This window comes from Ambystoma mexicanum, chromosome 10 (assembly GCF_040938575.1).
Source record: "Ambystoma mexicanum isolate Mex_15411 chromosome 10, UKY_AmexF1_1, whole genome shotgun sequence".
Taxonomy (NCBI): domain Eukaryota; kingdom Metazoa; phylum Chordata; class Amphibia; order Caudata; family Ambystomatidae; genus Ambystoma; species Ambystoma mexicanum.
This window is the reverse complement of record NC_090932.1, coordinates 1,273,094,423-1,273,113,576: the sequence shown is the minus strand read 5'-3', so window position 1 is coordinate 1,273,113,576 and position 19,154 is coordinate 1,273,094,423. Positions and strand designations below refer to the sequence as shown.

The 19,154-nt window shown below is 46.7% G+C and overlaps 1 protein-coding gene and 1 long non-coding RNA gene across 6 annotated transcripts in view; one reads left to right on the top strand and one right to left on the bottom strand.

Moving 5' to 3' along the window:
• EMID1 (EMI domain containing 1) overlaps window positions 1–19,154 on the bottom strand; it is a 949,835-nt gene that overhangs the window by 348,904 nt on the left and 581,777 nt on the right. For all 5 annotated transcript variants that reach the window (XM_069619253.1, XM_069619249.1, XM_069619250.1 and 2 more), the window contains exons 9-12: window positions 18,765–18,902; window positions 7,831–7,911; window positions 6,205–6,257; window positions 4,459–4,512 (exon numbers count right to left, since the gene is read on the bottom strand). In XM_069619253.1, coding sequence (XP_069475354.1) covers window positions 4,459–4,512; window positions 6,205–6,257; window positions 7,831–7,911; window positions 18,765–18,902 — 326 coding nt within the window. The remainder of the gene's footprint in view (window positions 1–4,458; window positions 4,513–6,204; window positions 6,258–7,830; window positions 7,912–18,764; window positions 18,903–19,154) is intronic.
• The window catches only part of LOC138492227 (uncharacterized), a 397,170-nt gene that overhangs the window by 2,085 nt on the left and 375,931 nt on the right, over window positions 1–19,154 (top strand). The gene's annotated exons all lie outside the window — the stretch shown is intronic.

The following is a 19,154-nucleotide window of genomic DNA, read 5'->3' as shown; positions in this document are numbered from 1 at the left end:
GCCATCCAAGCCATGCTTACCTTCTGCACCTACCCAATCTTGACCCACAATTCCTCTCTTCATACTCCCAATGCTGTAGCGTCCTTTCCGTCCTACCTCTCATTCCTTTATTTATTTAGCCCTAGTGCCCACCCATTCCTTCGCCCGTCATCCAGCAATCCACCTTAGGTTCAGGAAGAATATTTGGCACTCTTATGTTTCTGACTCTCTCCCTTATTTCAGTTCTCTGGGGATGTTATTAATGATCCGTTTCCTTGAGGGAGACAGTTTCTAATTACATCTCACAAAACAGGTTCATCAGCAATGAGGCATCGGCGGCAAGGTGAGGCAGACTGCTCTTCAAGACCTTCCGGAAGGTTCGGAGCAGATGTGCAGTGATGACACCCGGAGATTATAAATAGATCACCCAGGGTTACATATGAACATTCCCTTACTCGTCCTAGGCAGGGCGCCAATCTTCTAGGGCACATGGTAGTCACCTGTGGCTTGTCACACTAGCTAATGCTTTTGCACGGTACACTGCATGCTCACAAAGTAGCAGGAAGGTGGAAAAGAGATTATTTTTCTCTAATAATATGTTAGTTGTTTCACTCTTCTTTCTTCTTAAATTTGATGAACATTTGTTAACCAGTGCAGCAGGACACAGACCACAGCTATTTCAACAACCCAGTTTGCAAATGCTTTTTCCCCCATGAGCGAATCTATCGTTGGACTCCATGAGCAAAGCAAGGGGGCAGTGCCAGTATACCTTTAGTAGCATGCTACACTCTCAATATAGTATCTCAGATTAGTGGGGATAATGCCCACAACCGTCTAGTACAGCTCTCAGCGAAGTGAGGCACAACTTCGAGTAGTGTTGTGCATCTTTCAGAGGAGTGTGGCATAACGTCGATTAGTGTGCATCTTGCAGAGTAGTGTAGCGCAATGCACAGGGTAAGCTCGGAGGTAGCAATGTTATGTGAACCTTCTCCCAGGAGCCTTAAGCGTCTAGGACATTTGCCTGGAAACCTCACTATTTCTGGTCGTGTGTTCCTCCGAGTTCCCTGGGAAGCCTCTATCCCCAAATCTTGCACTTTCAAAATTTCAAATGGCATCTTTTATTTCTTCAAACAGTATCCCGTTTTCCACGACATAAATTTAATTCGTGGTTTTTTACTTTGTGGGTATTACTTCGAAATACGTTGAATTTGTATATGTATTGGTGGTGCAAAGGGTAAAAACAGGTGTAGGGTGGGGATTCGGGTGAGAGTGGCAGAGAAGGGGAAGGAGGCCATAAGGGGATCACTCTTAAAAAATCGAAGTACATTTTTGGGGAGCATTACTCACAAGCCTCACTGTTCAGCATGTATTCTCCCGAAAGTCCCACTGGTCTCGGTGCAACGTCCTTTCATCGCGGGATGAAATTTCGCGGGATTTTTTGCCGTGATTTTTATAACGAAAAAACTCAGAATTTTTTAGGGGGAGTTAGAAAAATATATATATGGGGTGTGGATGTTCTGGAATTGATAAAAAATTAAAGGGGGATGAGATAATTGGGGGGGAACCCCCCAAAAATAAAAACAATAAAAATTCGATTTGTTTTTCCGTTATAATATCCACTGGAAAAAATCCAACGAAATTTCGTCCCACGATGAAATGACTTGGCCTGGTCTCGACATACTTCTAAGAGCCACAATCTTCTGAGAGCATTAACACAGAATCTTCACTTTTCTGGGAGCCATGCTCTCGATGGAGCATTACTTGTGAGGCCATAACTCTTCTGGACACATTCCATTAGAATCCTATTTGAGAGTCAAACTGTTCTACATGCCTTTTCTTGGGAGCCCACTCCTCTGGTATTGAACTCCTGGGAGCCCTACTGATATGGCATCAATAACCTGGGAACTCCAGGCTTCTAGGAAAGTTTTTAGTAGATGTCCTACTCTCCTGACCTGGATCTTCTGGCCCATTTACATTGGATCCCACATATTTGGCATCATTATCCCTGGAGCAGTGTTTATGTTGGAGCATTAACCTGGAAGTCCAACACTTCTGCAAGCACTATTCTTGGACCCACTCTCTTCTCAGAGAGTTTACCTGATTCTGGGAGCATTATCCCTACAATATTTCTGGGAGACTTCCCTGGAGATTGCACTATTTTAGAATTCACCTTGGAGTCTGTCTCTTGTGGGATCTGTGCCCCAGGATTCCTAATCTCCTATGACCATTGCTCTTAGTGCCTCATTCGTTTGGGGCATTAATCTGTGAGTTCTTTCCTCAGGGTTATTGCTATATTGGAGTCATGCTCTCCTAATAGCGTTGACCCGTAAGAGCCCCCTGAAGGGAATATTCTTCATATGCTGGACCTTTGGGAAGCACCCTAACGGGAACCTGTGGGAACAATTTCCTTGCCGTCTCAGTTTCATTTTTTTTTTTTAAAGCAACCTGAGAAATGTTATCTCCAGAATCACTTTTCTTGTAGAAACTCCACTTATCTGGGGTTATTCCCCTGGGAGGCCCACTGATCTGGATCTTTCAATTCGGAATGCCATGTTTCTGGTGACGTTCTCCTGGAGATCCAGTCTTCTGGGATTGTACATGTGGGGACAGTGCCTCATAGCCTCAATCTTCTGAAGGCATTTTCCTGTGAGCCCCATTCTTCTTGGGATATCACTCTACCAGGATAATCTCCTGTCTGTTCCATGCTTTTGGACCCATGTGACCATTACACGGCAAGTGTTCCTGTCTTGGGAGCACTTGTCAGCTCTACTTCCCTGAACCATAAACCCGGGACCCTCGCTCTGCCGGGAACATTTTTCTTGTAACTCAACGCACTTCAGAGCATTATCTGAGAGTACCCCTCTCTTGGTAGTATTAACAATGACAAACCACATTTATCTGTGCTTTTCACAGTCATAGTTATGTTTTTCTCATGGCCTCAGACCAGACGGAAAATAGTGAGCAGGCAGTTCATTCTGCCGGGCCTTTTCAGCTTTGAAGTCTATATTCGACCACCAAATGGATGGCAAACAAAGTACATGGGGGTAGGGGGTTGGCATCTTCTGTTGAAATTCAGTACCAGTCTCATATGTTTGGATCACCAGAAGCTGGAAGACCAGAGGGCCAGTAGGGTTGTTGTAAAGCAATAAATGTGGCTTGGTTGCTGCTAGGCAGTGACAAAATGGCAAGCCTCTTGAGCCATTATAAATGAGTCAACTGGCTCATCAGAGGGAGGCCTTTACATTTTTCTATGAGGGTGGGGAGCAAAGCTTCTGCATAGCTCACTACCAGAAACTCAGCCTTTCTAGTGGTGGAGCATTCTCCATTCAGGCACTGCGGCTTTGGAATGTTGACCCTCCCCAAATCGGCAATGCTAAAAACATACCCTGTAAAAGAGTGCCTGTTGAGTGATCCTTCCCAAAGTTCATCCGGATCAAAGCTTGTTTAACTTTGACAGGTCAATAAAGACTGAGGTGATATGCTCCGAGGTGGCGGGCATCCCAAGTGGCGCGGCGCGGGCCACGAAACAGTACGCTTTTTTATATTTTTATATATTTATTTTTTCACAAAAAATGTCACCATTGGCACCCCTGTATGAAACTACACGGGTGGCAATTGGTGTTGGGGGAGCGGGAAGGCAAAGAGGTGCAGGCTGCCCAGGCAGCTGGGAATGCGGGCTTGTACCATACAGTACAGCCCGCGTTCCGATCCTCCTGATTGGCCAGCGGCCCCACCCAGGCTGCTAATGTAAAATATGTATGCCCGAAAACAGTGTGAAAAAATAAACATTTTTGCAAAATAAAGAATCTGCTTGGAGAGTGTTGTGGGGGTGAAAGAGAGAGAGGTGGGGGAGGAAAGGGTCAGTCTCACGCAAATCAGGAGTGCAGGAATAATCTGAGCTTTTAAAAATAGAAAAATTGAGCGGAAGCGAATGGCCAGAATTCTAATTATGATCGCAGTAAAATAAACAAAGATTCTATGGTTTTGTAATGTGATCATTTTACGTTTTTACATGGGAGATTATGGATTTCATTTTGAGGTTGATGCTATTAATAGGCCTTTTATTTTGCCGCATGGTATTGTGACACGGAAGCTGTTTAACCTGTCTCCTTAACCATTTCCGGGCGCCGACAAAACATTTAATTGTATGTTTTCTTACAGTAAATATATTCACGCTTATAATTGTTTAGTCTCAATGCCCTCGGTGCCCTGGTATCCGATTTTACTATAGCATGGTGTATGACTACAACTGAAAGCTTAGAAGTTATTTTTAAATCTTTACTTTTGTTAGTGCATGGCAATTTTTAAGGTGCTTTACATGTGGGAGTATTTCCTCGTGACCAATGCACACTGCAAACCCCCGCCTTCTTTTGCCCAGGCTTGTCAGGCATCTACCTGGGCTCACCTCGATGGCCGACTGTCAACAGACTTGCACTGCTGGACACAAAGTAGACATTTCATTTAAATCCGAAAACTCACCTGGTCACCTTTCTCCCCGGCGAGGCCATTTGTTCCAGGCGTGCCAGGAAAACCCTGCATTAAAAAGGCACAATTAAAACTACACCCACGTCAGGCGCTGCCTACCTCCTCGCATTCCACACAGACAACATCTGAAATCAAGAAACCAGCCTGGGGTGCCAGGGAATGGGGTGCTAAGGTACCAGACTCTGTCAGACAGGCAAAGTGAGGCTAAGGAGCGGGACTGGGTCAGACAGGCAAAGTGAGGCTAAGGAGCGGGACTGGGTCAGACAGGCAAAGTGAGGCTAAGGAGCGGGACAGGGTCAGACAGGGGATGGGAGGCTAAGGAGCGGGACAGGGTCAGACAGGGGATGGGAGTCTAAGGAGCGGAACAGGGTCAGACAGGGGATGGGAGGCTGAGGTACCAGACTGTCAGACAGGCAAAGTGAGGCTAATGAGCGGGATTGGGTCAGACAGGCAAAGTGAGGCTAAGGAGCGGGACTGGGTCAGACAGGCAAAGTGAGGCTAAGGAGCGGGACAGGGTCAGACAGGGGATGGGAGGCTAAGGAGCGGGACTGGGTCAGACGGGATGGGAGGTTAAGGAGCGGGACTGGGTCAGACAGGGGATGGGAGGCTAAGGAGCGGGACAGGGTCAGACAGGGGATGGGAGGCTAAGGAGCGGGACAGGGTCAGACAGGGGATGGGAGGCTAAGGAGCGGGACAGGGTCAGACGGGGGATTTGAGGCTAAGGAACCAGACTATGTCAGACAGGGGATGGGAGGCTAAGGAGCAGGACTGGGTCAAACAGCGGATGGGAGGCTAAGGAACTAGACTATGTCAGACAGGGGATGGGAGGCTAAGGAGCGGGACTGGGTCAGACAGGGGATGGGAGGCTAAGGAGCGGGACTGTGTCAGACGGGGGATGGGAGGCTAAGGAGCAGGACTGTGTCAGACGGGGGATGGGAGGCTAAGGAGCAGGACTGTGTCAGACAGGGGATGGGAGGCTAAGGAGCAGGACTGGGTCAGACGGGGAATGGGAGGCTAAGGAGCAGGACTGGGTCAGACGGGGGATGGGAGGCTAAGGAGCAGGACTGGGTCAGACGGGGGATGGGAGGCTAAGGAGCCAGAGGGTGTCTGGCAGGGGACATGAGGCCAAGGAGCAGGACTGGGTCAGACATGGGACGGGAGGCTACGGGGCCAGACTGTTTGCCATGGATATGAGCCCAGAGACCCCTCTGCCTGATCAGGGACTGCAGAACATGGGCATGATAAAGGCTAACACAGTAGAGGAATCAGATTTGTACTTTCGGGTAATGAGGGAAGAAAGGCACCACCAGCCTTTGCCTGATGGAGGTGGATGGATGAAGACACAATCCTGCACTTTTCAGGAGATGAGTGGATAGGGGCAGTAGGTGCACGTCAGTGTGCACCTATCCCTGGGCAGGAGGAAAGAATTATACGCCTCTGCTTGGCAGAGATAGAAGCACAGAGACGTCAGTCTGTGCATTAGGGGAGGAAGAGCACAACCAAAAGCACGGGCTCTTAGGAGAGTGGCACTGGCATTTGACTGGCCATGAATAGTAAGATACATGTTGCTGTCTAGGCCTGGGAGGGATACAACTGACAACGGCACAGAAGCACCTCCCCGTGCTTGGCAATGATGGAACTGATAAAAGCACCGGCCTGTGCTTGGCAGAAATAACAGGACAATGTCACAAGAAAGGGATGAGAGGACAGATGACCACACAGGAGCTTTATATCACTTACATTCTGTCCGGGAGGACCCTGAGGTCCTGGTGGCCCTTGAGGTCCAGAGGGACCTGGAAAAAAGAAGGGAAATTAATGTAACCCACGTATGGTTGGAACATAAATAGAACAAGAACAATAACACATGGAGAAGAAATGCAGACACTTGGATTCTAGCCTGCCATGCTATGTTACATGCAGCCTCTCCACAAAAGACTCAGAAATGCAGAGACACTTGGATGGGCCGGCCCACTCTAGCCTGCTACGCCGTGTTACATGCAGCCTCTCCACACAAGACTCAGAAATGCAGAGGCACTTGGATGGGCCGGCCCACTCTAGCCTGCAATGCCTTTTTACACGCAGCCTCTCCACACAAGACTCAGAAATGCATTGACACTTGGATGGGCCGGCCCACTCTAGCCTGCTACGCCGTGTTACATGCAGCCTCTCCACACAAGACTCAGAAATGCAGCGACACTTGGATGGGCCGGCCCATTCTAGCCTGCTATGCCGTGTTACATGCAGCCTAACCACACAAGACTCAGAAATGCAGAGGCACTTGGATGGGCCGGCCCACGCTAGCCTGCTATGCCGTGTTACATGCAGCCTCTCCACACAAGACACAGAGATGCAGAGGCACTTGGATGGGCCGGCCCACTCTAGCCTGCTATGCCGTGTTACATGCAGCCTCTCCACACAAGACTCAGAAATGCAGAGGCACTTGGATGGGCCGGCCCACTCTAGCCTGCTATGCCGTGTGCCATGCAGCCTCTCCACACAAGACTCAGAAATGCAGAGACCCTTGGATGGGCCGGCCCACTCTAGCCTGCTATGCCGTTTTACACGCAGCCTCTCCACACAAGACTCAGAAATGCAGAGACCCTTGGATGGGCCGGGCCACTCTAGCCTGCTATGCCGTTTTACACGCAGCCTCTCCTCACAAGACTCAGAAATGCAGAGACCATTGGATGGGTTGGCCCACTCTAGCCTGCTGTGCCGTGTTACACGCAGCCTCTCCACACAAGACTCAGAAATGCAGAGGCACTTGGATGGGCCGGCTCACTCTAGCCTGCTATGCCGTGTTACATGCAACCTCTCCACACAAGACTTAGAAATGCAGAGGCACTTGGATGGGCCGGCCCACTCTAGCCTGCTATGCCGTGTTACATGCAGCCTCTCCACACAAGACTTAGAAATGCCGAGGCACTTGGATGGGCCGGGCCACTCTAGCCTGCTATGCGTGTTGCATGCAGCCTTTCCACACAAGACTCAGAAATGCAGAGACACTTGGATGGGCCGGCCCACTCTAGCTTGCTATGCTGTGTTACATGCAGCCTCTCCACACAAGACTCAGTCGGAATGAAATACTCATGGGGAAGCAGGAAGAACCCAAGGGGAAACGAGCAAATGCTCACTCCATGGCCTGAATAAGAACTGTTAGTGTGTTTTCATATATGCCACATGCAATAAATTGAGTCTGGACTTATGGGACGGTCGGATCTCCACCTTGGTGGGGTGCCAGGAGGTTAGCCAGCTCAGGGAGCCCTACTCTTTTCTAGAAATATTTTCCCAGCTCTCTATTATGCACAGGACACCGGATCCCTTTTCTCGTTCCTTAAATCATCTGATGGGTGTGTAAGAACTTACCGACTGGTCCAGGTGGGCCCGGAGAACCTTGCGTTCCTGTCCTCCCAGATTCTGTGAAGGTGTTTGACAGTAGAGGGTCACCTGCAACAAAGGAATGCAACGGCTGATCACCCAAAGAAAGATATTTAACCAACATCCCTCACTGCCCCGTCCCACTGATGAAGAAAAGGCAACTTAAACTGCTGGTGCCATTGCGGTTGCACAGAAGGTGCCACTCGGGCCAGCTTCAGAAAACAAGCAGGAAGACACTATTTTCAGGCTGATTGAGCCTTCAGGAACACACTGGAGTTGGGTTAAAGGAGTAACAATAGACACAGGCAGTCCAGCCCAAAACAACCATTGATGATCACACTTGGGTCAGATAAAAGAAGCAAAGATGAGCATATTGGGGCATTGAATGATTTGGGTCGCTCTAAAAGAGCAATTGGGGACACAGCGGATCCAGTGTGAGAGACCAAAGCTAAACCAGTCACAGTCTTGTTAAAGTAGCAATGATGGACACATCTAGGCCTGCCTGGAGATACAGCAGGCAACACACTGCGGCCAGGCTGCAGAGGAGATGAGGAACACACCAGCCTCATTCATAAAGTGCAAAGATGGACAGAAAAGAGACTGCTGACATGCCTGCTGGCATCCACCAGGAGGAGGAGGAGGAGTACTAGTGTATCCAAGGATGTCTACCTGCAGAATGAAGGATGAAGACATATTGGTCCGCCTGAAGGAGCAAAGACTAACGAGGAGATCAGCCTGATCACGCAATAAAGAATACACCGGGGGCAGCCTGAACGAGCAGTGAGGAACACAGCAGGTTCAAAGTAAAGAAGCACCCTGGGGTCAGCTCGAAGGAGCAATGAGGAACAGACTGGGCCCAGGCAAAAGGGCCAAAGATAAATGTAACATGTGTTTAGGTCAAAAGTCATTATATAGAAGTTCCTGCTGGATTCCTCCCACATCTAAATGTAATGGTTCTCTGTTTATCAACCTCAGAAGGATTTAGGGCTGGGTAGGCCCTGTCTGCAATTGGACGTGCGAAATGCAGGTTGGCTTCAAGCCTGAGGTGAGTGCTTTACCTCTTGAGCTATCCTACCAAGCTCAAAATGTCAAGATATAATCAAGTGAGGGATTCAGGTGTATTAGAAGTACACTGGTGCACACACCCTGGGGACATGCCTTTCCCTCAGAAAGATATATTTTCTCCATGCAGTTCTGCCTCTCCCTAAACACAAAGGCTCCTTAACCACAAAGGCGTGTGCCTTAGGTACAGAGATAGAGAACATCAACCTTCAGAAAATCCCTCAGTCCTAGAAATGTCCATATAAAGACACCACCCTCCACTATCAACACAGACAGACCCCTACCTAACACACATCGACAATGAGGTACCATTGAACCTGCACAGACTGCCCTCGCTATCTTTATGCATAATGGTACATGCCCCTTCCTAAACCCAATTCACAGACCTGAGCTGTCCCATGAGGTAATGAATGGTTCTCTCTAAATATGTCTGTCCTTTAGACTGATGTACTAGCTGCAGTAATCCTCACTTTCATGTGCACCGAATTGCAGGCTGTTTGGTTTCATGCCATCTCGCAGCTCTGGTACAAGCTCCTACTCCCTCTCGTAGTAGCTCTCTCTTTATGAGTGTCCATCTTGTTTTTTGGGGGGCGGGTGCACTAGGGGAGGCTCGTCGGGCTCAGCTGCAAGAAGAGCCCACATTTAGAAGCTTAGGGGTGACTCATCATTTGAGCTTCACTTATGCGAGCACCCTGATTTAAGAAATTTTGATTATGTCCAGTGTGTAGATTGTAGACATGATGGGAAGAAGTATTTCTTTACTTTCTACTACCTTCATCTGACTGGGCAAGAGGACTGGGTGGTCATGCAAACAGAGAATGGACACCAACTTCAGAGAGAAAGAGAGACACCAAGAAAGAGAGCAAGAGAAAGAGAGTTGGAGAGGGAAAGAGGTAGAGAGCAAAAGAGAGAGTGGATTTGGGGGTGGGGTGCGCATGCATAAGAGGGGCATGGGCACCACAGCAGCAGCTGTGCCAGAACAGAGGGCAACACACTGTTGTAGCACCATGACATATGTGATGCTGACAGACACAGAGAGAAGTGGAAGCAGATCTGTAGAATATTCCTGAAAGAACATAACCAGAGAGTGGTGAGATGTGCAAGCAATGCGAGGGATGAAAAGCGGTTGGGTCTGGAAGTAGAGCGAGGCACTGGCTGGGTGAACAGACAAACACTGAATGAATGAACGTATTTAGCTCTTTCGGCTACTCAAGCCTTTTGTGCAGAGCATGCACATCTATCTAATCTAATAATATAATAAAAAGCCAGATGTATGTTTGTCCAATGCAGTATTAGCTTTGCCTGTTGTCACTGCTAGAGGGAGTTGTAGGCTTAGGATATATAGTGGTCCTACTCTGTTGATGAAAATCTTTCTTTGTTGATGAAAACCTGCACTTTGGCCCATGTACACGAGCCTGTACACTAGTATACGTATATGTCATCAGCATTTCATGTTTACTTCGGAACAAAAGGATAAGTTCCATGAAAACATATAAATACTGTCAGACCCACAGTTTACAACAAAAAGACAATGCATTGCAGATTTGATTAGCCTCGTTAAAATCAGCCGAGAATAAGCCACTTGAAATACACGCTACAAACCTGATATGGACAAAATTGTGATAATTAAAATAACATGAAAATAGACATATATAAAACTAATGGGGATCAGACGTTCCAGCTCTGCCACCAATATTGTTCTGCCATCACAGAGGCTATGCGGCGCATCAGATAGTGTCAGATGCAATTTCATAATGCTTGGGGCTGGGTCATCATTAGCTTGTGTCTTGGGCTCAGTGCAGATTTCAGGGAGTTAGCCCAGAGCAAATATGTCAATGCAGGGCGGCATTGCGTGAATCCCTGCTCATGTAATACAGGCCTGAAAGTCCTGGCTCTAAGCGAAGAATAAGCCAGGCAAAAAAGTATAAAATGTAATAGGTATTCGTCTGGGGATTGGAATAACATGCAATGGCTCGTACTGGGGTTGCCTTTCCATAAGGCAGAGTTCACACCAAGGCGGAGGCAGTTGAATCTCTCTCTGGGAATAATAATCCTCTCATTGGGATGATTAGCCCAAACCAGATACATTTGCATCAGTGGCTCTCTGATAATGGATACATTATGATTAGACAGCTTCAATAATTCTGTTGCTCCCCTTCACTCGGTTCTATACGAAATAAGCTAAGATTTCAGTCGTCTTGCCACCTTGGGCCTCAATAAAGTGCTGTCAAGAAAGAGCTGTACTGCATTAAGGTTTTCAGGAGAGGATTTTACATACCAAAGCCAAGGTATTTTCATTGCTCTGGAAGATTTTAGCATTTCAGACATAATTGACTGTGATAGTCCAACCTGTGGATTATTCCAGATTCTCAGCCAGTGTAAAAGTGACTGGGCCATTACATCATATGCCAGGAAAGGCCTACCTAGCTCCCTGTAGGTCCAAACATTAGGAGCCAAGTGTAGTAGCCCCAACAGGTTTTTGAAATAATGATCTTCTATCACCTGGACATCTTTTGGGTTAGTGATCCCCCACAGTGTCGCCCCCAACTGACACTGCTTTGCTGTTGTACAGGTTCATTATTGGGTCTGGCGGTTGGCAGCTAGACATTCTGCTAAACCCAATGACCCCCACCCCAGAGCTTGTTTGAATCTAGCTAATGTACATAAATAAAATACCATAGAACCATGGCTAACACACAATATAAAGAGCAATTGAAAAACATTGCCATTGTTACTGGGAATATCCTGCCGGCATGGGGTAACCTATCAGAGGTTGAATGATTTGAAGTACTGTAATGGGGCAGCGCATGGCCGTAATAAAGATCCTTTCACTTGGGGGCGGGGGAGGAGGAGAACCATGGGTAAGACATGATGCCAAAGTAAAGCATTCACATATATTAAAGCAAGACCTGGAAGGCTTTCATTTGTGGAGCTGGTAGTCTTGTCTCTTCGAGGTAGCCACCAGGAATTTGGATGCTGCACTTGTCACGCCAGGATGGCTATCTGCATCACTGCATCACAGTGAACAGTTCCACTTCTCTTTAGATGACCAAGCAACTGTGTGTTTCTGAAATCACTGTATTTTGGACACAACCGTGTGAAGAGTGTCAAGGTCCTGCTATGTCCACTGATGTATTGTGTACAAAATACTCATGCGTTTTGCACTTTTGACAGCTTATGGTTTAGTAAAAGAGTGTCTGCTCTACCCATGGCGAATGATCTAATGGAATGGTCACATTTGACATAAAGATATCTCTCTGCTTCCTAGTAATGTGTTTGCCCTGTTTATCTTCGCTCTCTACAAGCTTCCTCGTTCTGAATTCCTCTCACTATGTTAGGATAGGCCTTTGGGCTGCATTTTGCTTGACCTGCGATAATCACCTTCCTTATTGAGGCCAGCTCTGTTATTTCCTCTTCTAGGAGCGTCATTCATGGGCGCCAGTAACCAGTTCTCTCCAAGCCTTCTCCACTAATTTGTTTTTGACTGAATTAGTCATCGTGATGGCATGCCTGACCAGTGCTCTTTTTATTCGAACACCGTTGAGGCAGTAACACATGTCATTTGCTAATACTGCCATCGAGAAATATGAGGGAAGCCTTAAACTTTTTCCAGAATGTTCTTTCGTAAATGCCAAGGAATTTAATTTGGAGGCTAGGCCACATATTTCTGTGCCAAAAGCTATAATTGCCCCTATTTTGGCTTTTACAGCTGAATCCACACTTTATATTCTCTCATTCCCCAGCCTCACAAATGATGCCATTAGCTGCTGAACTACACTTAACCATTTCCATCCCCATATATGGAGATGGTAATTCCTAGATAATGCAGAATGTTTACCTCCTCTAGTTTCTTTGCACCATCATGAGCAACATCTTTTTCCTTGTCCCTCGAAAAAGCATAATATTTGTATTTTTTGTTAATTTTCACTAGCATCTAACTGTGCTCAGATGGCATTTCCAGTTCCTGCAATAAGGATAGTAGCATCTGCATAGTGGAGCGATGGCACCCTAAACCAATCTATACCTGAAATCACCACTGCTGCTTCTAACCAGTTGTTAATATGTAGTCGGGGGCTAATAGCCAACCCTGTTTAACTTCCCTTGATGTTTAGAAGGGGATACTGAATTTTTCGGATTGGTTCAATCGGAATATCACAATTATTTCTGTATATTGAGTCATAATGACCTCCAACAGTTTCTTGTCAATGTAGGCTGTATTTATCTTCTTCCAAGAATGTTTCTGTTTACCATATCGGAGGTTGAGGACAAGTCAAGAGATGGCACGCAAAGTGCCATCTTCTTCTTCCTGCGGGTGAGAACAAATGCTTAATCAACTGTTGCCAGCCCAGGACAAATCCCGCACTGGATGATGTTCAGTGCCCCTTTCTTTTCAGTACATTTTTGCAGTTCAGCGAGTAGAACTTTACAAAACACATTGGGCCTCATTACAAGTGTGCCGGTCTGGAAACAGTGCCGGTAAGCCTACCGGCACTGTTGTTTCCAGACCGGCACACTACAACTCTGCGGGCGGGTGCCGTCCCGCCAGCAGAGTTTTCACGGGAGAACCGGCACCGTTATTAACGGTGCTGGTGCTCCCGTGTCCCCATTCTCATGGAGTCCTATGGGAATGGGGACTTACAAAATGACCATAGCCTCACTTCCCAGCCACCAGACTGGGAATAGCCCAGTGGTACTGGGAAGTCGGGTGGCAGTCATTTTTTACGGGTCCGGCGGCAGCCCTTCGGTAGCACGGGCACGGTTACCGCTGGATCCGTAATGAGGCCCTGGAGTCTTAAAACCTGTAGCAAAGTCCTTGAAAACAAATGCAACGACTGGCAGCCACCATGTTGCCTACTGTTGCTTGGACCCAAAAAGTGCGATAGTTCAAAAGCGAGATTGAGCGCAAGGTGGCTTACAGACAACAAGATGGATTTGGGATTGGGAGTGTAGTGAACGAGGCGGCGTACAGATTGAATCAAGCAAAGATAGATAAAATGGCAAAAGACCGGGAATGCACTGAACAACAATACAAAGAAAATGAAAAGATGAGCGCCCAAAGGAAGCCAAGAAAGGGGGAGAAGAGAAGGAGTGGTAGAGGTGTGAGGGGAAAGAACAAAGAGCAAAGCGGAGATGAATCGTAGAGTAGATGGAGCGCAGTGGGGCAAGCTTGAAAGCTGGAAGTCCAAATAAGAGGGTGGAACAGTAAGCAAGATGGGGGGGAAAAAAATGAGAGAAGAAAAAATAAGCATGAAAATAGACTTCAAAGAAAGGTTTGCAAATATTATAGAGATGAACACGGCAGGAGCAAGCAATATTAAAAATATGGAGAGATGATAAGTGTAGGATCCAAAATAATGCCCAAATTACAAGCAAAATGAGAGAATCGAAGAGAAGGGGGAAGGAATGAAGTTGGGGGAAGAGATGAAGCGGTAAAGACACTAGCTTGAGAGTGGGGGAAAGGTAGGAGTAGAAGACAATATGACATTAAAAGAAGTCAAGAGATTTTGAACCAGAAGGCTCTGTGAAATAAGAATTACAGTACGTATTTGGTTTGTGAGAGTGGCCTTTGAAGACACTAATATTTCAGAGAGTAGAACTGTTTAAACTGCTCTCCTTCCTCTGATACTAATTGTTTACCTCAATCATATGCATATTTCATGTGTGAGAACAGATGGTAGATCTGTAGGTCACACAGAGATTTGGTGAGGTCAAGCGATGGCCCTCCCTGGCATAAAAGGGAGCAATCAGTAAGCAATAATCTTCCCTGAAATTGAATTGCCTAGATAAATCTGCAAGAGAAACGACTCTCTCCAGCTTCATCTGGGTGAAGATGGGCATTAACGGAGCCTTCTATGAGTGGGGGGCAGAGTGCCACACTAATATGACTCATGCTGTACACACGCTACGTTTGGTGCATACTCTTCACAATTGTCTCTGGCCAAGCCATTTGGGTCATTCTCTTTACTTGCTACAAAACCATGCAGAACATGACCTATTACCCTAGTTGTAATCACCTCTTTGAGCGGCTCCCTGTGATGCTGCTCAACACAAGCAAGTTCATTGCAGTTTCGAAGTTTACCATTTTCAGACATGGATATCCTTATTGTGATGCATACAACTTGCTATGCAATTCTGTAAATGGGCCATCAACATCATTCATCCCTTGGATGTGTCTGCCTAAAATATCACACGCAATCAACCATCAAAACAATTTTATCTGGTCATTAATCCTTTCTTACACTTGCTGGCCATGACTCTATTTTCTAGACTGTCTCTCAAAGTTAATTCAAATTCGTAGGTTTTTTATGCTCTTTCTTTTGTTTCTATAAAGCAATATGCAATAACTCAAAGATTTTCCAGTTCTTCTTAACAGTGTCCAATTCACATATCTATCAGAGAACACTCACCCCAACTTCTTAAAACTCCATGAACCTGTGCAGACATACACTGATTTCTTGCCTATACATGTATGGCTATAAGGTCATACATTGTGAGGCGACATACATTGTACAGCAAGATGCATCTAACTTTCAGCTTCATTTCTACATCTAGACCAATACTGCCCCTCCACAAACAAATCCTACCCCTAACGTATTATCCCCTTCTGCCACCATACTGAAGTGTCGTGCCCTCTCAAGTTGCTGAGCATTCCAGCTTGGCCTCAGGCATTTCTACTGAACATCCTTCATGGTGGGTCTGAAATCAAGGGTAAATTCACCATGCCCAGCTTATGCAAAAGTCTTCCTCAAAGGATCCCAACGTTGTCCATGTTGCCCTCGACCTTGTAAGTTAATTTTCATAAGATGCTGCTGTTGTCTGCACCTTCACCTGGGTATTAATCATAACCTCCTTATCTCCATGTGCCACAACTCGGCCTCAGTGTTAATCCTACCCTCCTCACCACACTCGCTCTCCTTGTCCCTCATCTCTAATCCAGAGCGCTTTTCCTACCCTCTTCATGATACTCCAACTCCATGTCCCCCAACTAAGGCTCACTCTTGTCTAGTTTCCTCTGAATAGCCCGGAACACTGTCTATTCCTTCGAGGTGCAAATAACTTGTAAGGTTTTCTTCACCATCGAGGGACTACTAAAGGTTCCATCATTACTCTCAACAAATCTGATGACAGTTTTTTGTGTTGTACAGAATGATAGCTCAATCAGAATTCAGTTTAAAACTCTGTCAGTAGGTTCTTGCTCCCTCCCTGTGCAGCCACAGTGAAACCCTAACCAGGGCAGGATCAGACACACTCTGTGGCATTATCACCGTCAGACATTGTAAAAAGCTTGTATGATACTAACAGCACGCCAATTCTAGAAAACGAGCATTGGGCCAAAGAACTGTCAGTACACTCTTTAACAGATCCTTGAACACATCTCCAATAGGCTATCGACCCAGTCTTCCAAAATAATCAGAGCGGAACCAGGGATGCTCTAATGTGTTCCTACTTTGAGATTCTCAAAAGGAGTCTTGGCGGACATTAATTATTCGGAACAAGTGAGCACGGTCATACTGCGCGCATAAAGAATCGTGCATAAGGCCCATCAATACTTGCCCGATAGAGCCCTCTGCTCCTCTAACTACAACTCTCTGCTTGTCAAACGCTTCTCCAAACAGAGAGTGGGGGGCGGGTGTATCTCTTTGGCTGGTACCTGTCTCTGGAACAGCCTCCCTGCCCCTTTCAGATGTGAGCCGTGTCTCCTTAAGTTCCGTAAACTTCTCAAAACTCTGCTTTTCTCTACCTCTTTCCCTTCCCTACTAATCACCCCACTGCCACTGAGACTGGCGCTTGGTCCTTCATGCATCTCACTGGTTACCAGGCTCTCTACCCAGTCAACACCAGCTCCTCTGCCCCCTCTGCTCTGCCCTTGTGGGCCCCATGCCTGACGGCTGTGCATCCCACCCTTGGGATTACTCTGCCCTCGCTCTTCCTTAGCCTTCCATAGCCAGTGGCATCCTCCCTGCTTCCCATTGGCATATCCCTCCCGGTCTCTCACCAGCACTTGCTCCCTACACCTCCCTCTCCCTTCCCCATCTCCTGCACTCCTCTTTGCTGCTCTTGCACGTCCGAATGCCACAAGACCTAGTAGGACCTTGATTGTATATTTACTGTTCTTGCCACTGTCATTTACCCCCTTGATCCTCCCCACGTAGCCTTGTTGCGCCTGGCAACATCATTTTGTTATATAGGCGCCTAACAAATATGCAATAAATAAAAATAATACATTTTAACACAAAACAATTACATTTGTGCTTTAATTGAAGCTTATAAGAATGCAAACCCCACAAAAATCAATAATTTGCAGTATCATTCTTGCAGGTCTAGTCAGCCTTCTGTGCAGCACAATCAACCTAGTTCAGTCGTAGATAAGCCCAGTATTTAGAGCGCCAACACTAAATCAATCACTGCCAAAAAATTCCTGAAACATACTGAGAACATTATCAAAACCTCAGCGAAGTCAAGTGTGGTATACATTTTATCTACAGCATTAGCTTTGGAGTAATGCCATAGAATATTTGATACCGAGCATTGGTGTGAAGGACTGTTTTAGCACGTTGCACACTGGGGAATGCATGCATGCATGCATTCGTGTAATTACACCGTGCAGATGCGTTGACCAACCGCGTTTCGTTATCTTTGTTACAATGAACAAGCTAGCATGGCACGTGCTTAAATGGCCAACACTGGCCTGCTGCTGTTGAAACTGGCATTACATTTCTAAAGGAGTAGTATAAACACTAACTTGAAAACATCCCTAACCGGAGCAAACCTCTGAAAGAATGGCGCTGTTGAAAGGGGCAGGGCGAGTTTGAAACTAGCCTGACAGGGCAGACATTGGCATGGGAATATTTAATGCGATAGGCTAACTCAGTGAGCTCAACTGCAGCTTATTTGAGCATCGCATGGCAGGCTCATCACAGTGTGGGTGATCATGAGAGCAGTCCCTGGGGCGGTGAGAGCAGTCCCTGCGGTGGTCGTGATGCATTTTTGTCCACGTGATATCAGTCAGGGTGTCCAGCAGTGATGAAGTTGGTTTTGTAGCCATTTTGAAAGACACATATCTCAAACTGAAGCGGGGTGGGGTTCCAGTGTAAGGGTGTCAATCAAGTGAACATGATGAAGTCATTCAGTAGGCCAACAATATAATTATAGTTGTAACAACAGACCTTTAATCTACATTCAAAAGAGAAACTGCCTTATTAGCAACATGCCCTGGCCCTCTTTTTTTCAGGAGGGTTAAAGTACCCCAAGACAGTCACCACTGCTCCGCCCTCTAAGTGTGCAGTAAGTTTCATTGTGGTAACTTTCATTGTGGCAATTCGATTTGTTGTTCTTTTAATGCCCTCTGTATCTCCAGCACCTCTTCCCAGTCCACACCCAACCCTTTTCTCCCCTGCACACCCGCAACACTCTCGATATGTATGCATCTAGTTAACCCCCACAATGTAATTTACCACAACGTAACATACCGCGCTCACATTTTTGGGTGATAAAGCCGCGAACATTGCTATAACAGGGTTTGCCAGGCCTCATTTCACTTGTCTTTACCTGCCTATTGGATAGTGCAAATCACATGGACTCCAATTGGACGCCCTTTGCCAACTCCCTAAAGATTGAACATAGACCCGCTTGGATAGGACTTGAGGGCCACTGAAATACGGATGTTCTTTGTTGTTTCTTCTAAAGCCGCCTTATCACTTTCGAACCAGCGAGTGCTCACAGAATGATGCAACCAAGATAGGGCGCTCCTGCTCTTCATTAACCACATAACCAGACACTAACCCATAGACATTGACATTCTGCACAGTGGCACACCTGATAAGGCAGGGCGTTCACACACAGCCTTTCGAGTAACCCACCTTGCTCATAGAGCCGTGAAATTGTAGGCCCAACTGAGATGCCTTGGCCAGGAGGTCCTGGAGGCCCTGGGGGGCCCGGGAAGCCACGCTCCCCAGGAACGCCGGCAGCACCATCCTTTCCTGCTGCTCCTGGAGGGCCTGTAAGACAGAGAAAATAAGACATGAAATCAGGAACAAGAGCAAGTATGCACGATCCACTCTACTGTTGGCCTTGGGTATTGGCCCAGCACTTGATAGTGATTCTACATAACAAACACTTCCCCAGATCTCAGAGGCAGCCTTCTAACATCATGGCCAGAGGACAATTTTGCAGTTTTCCAAGGCTATCAAGGTTTTTTTCTTCTAGAAAGAACACCTCTTTTCAATGAAAATCTCGTCCACTACATCTCT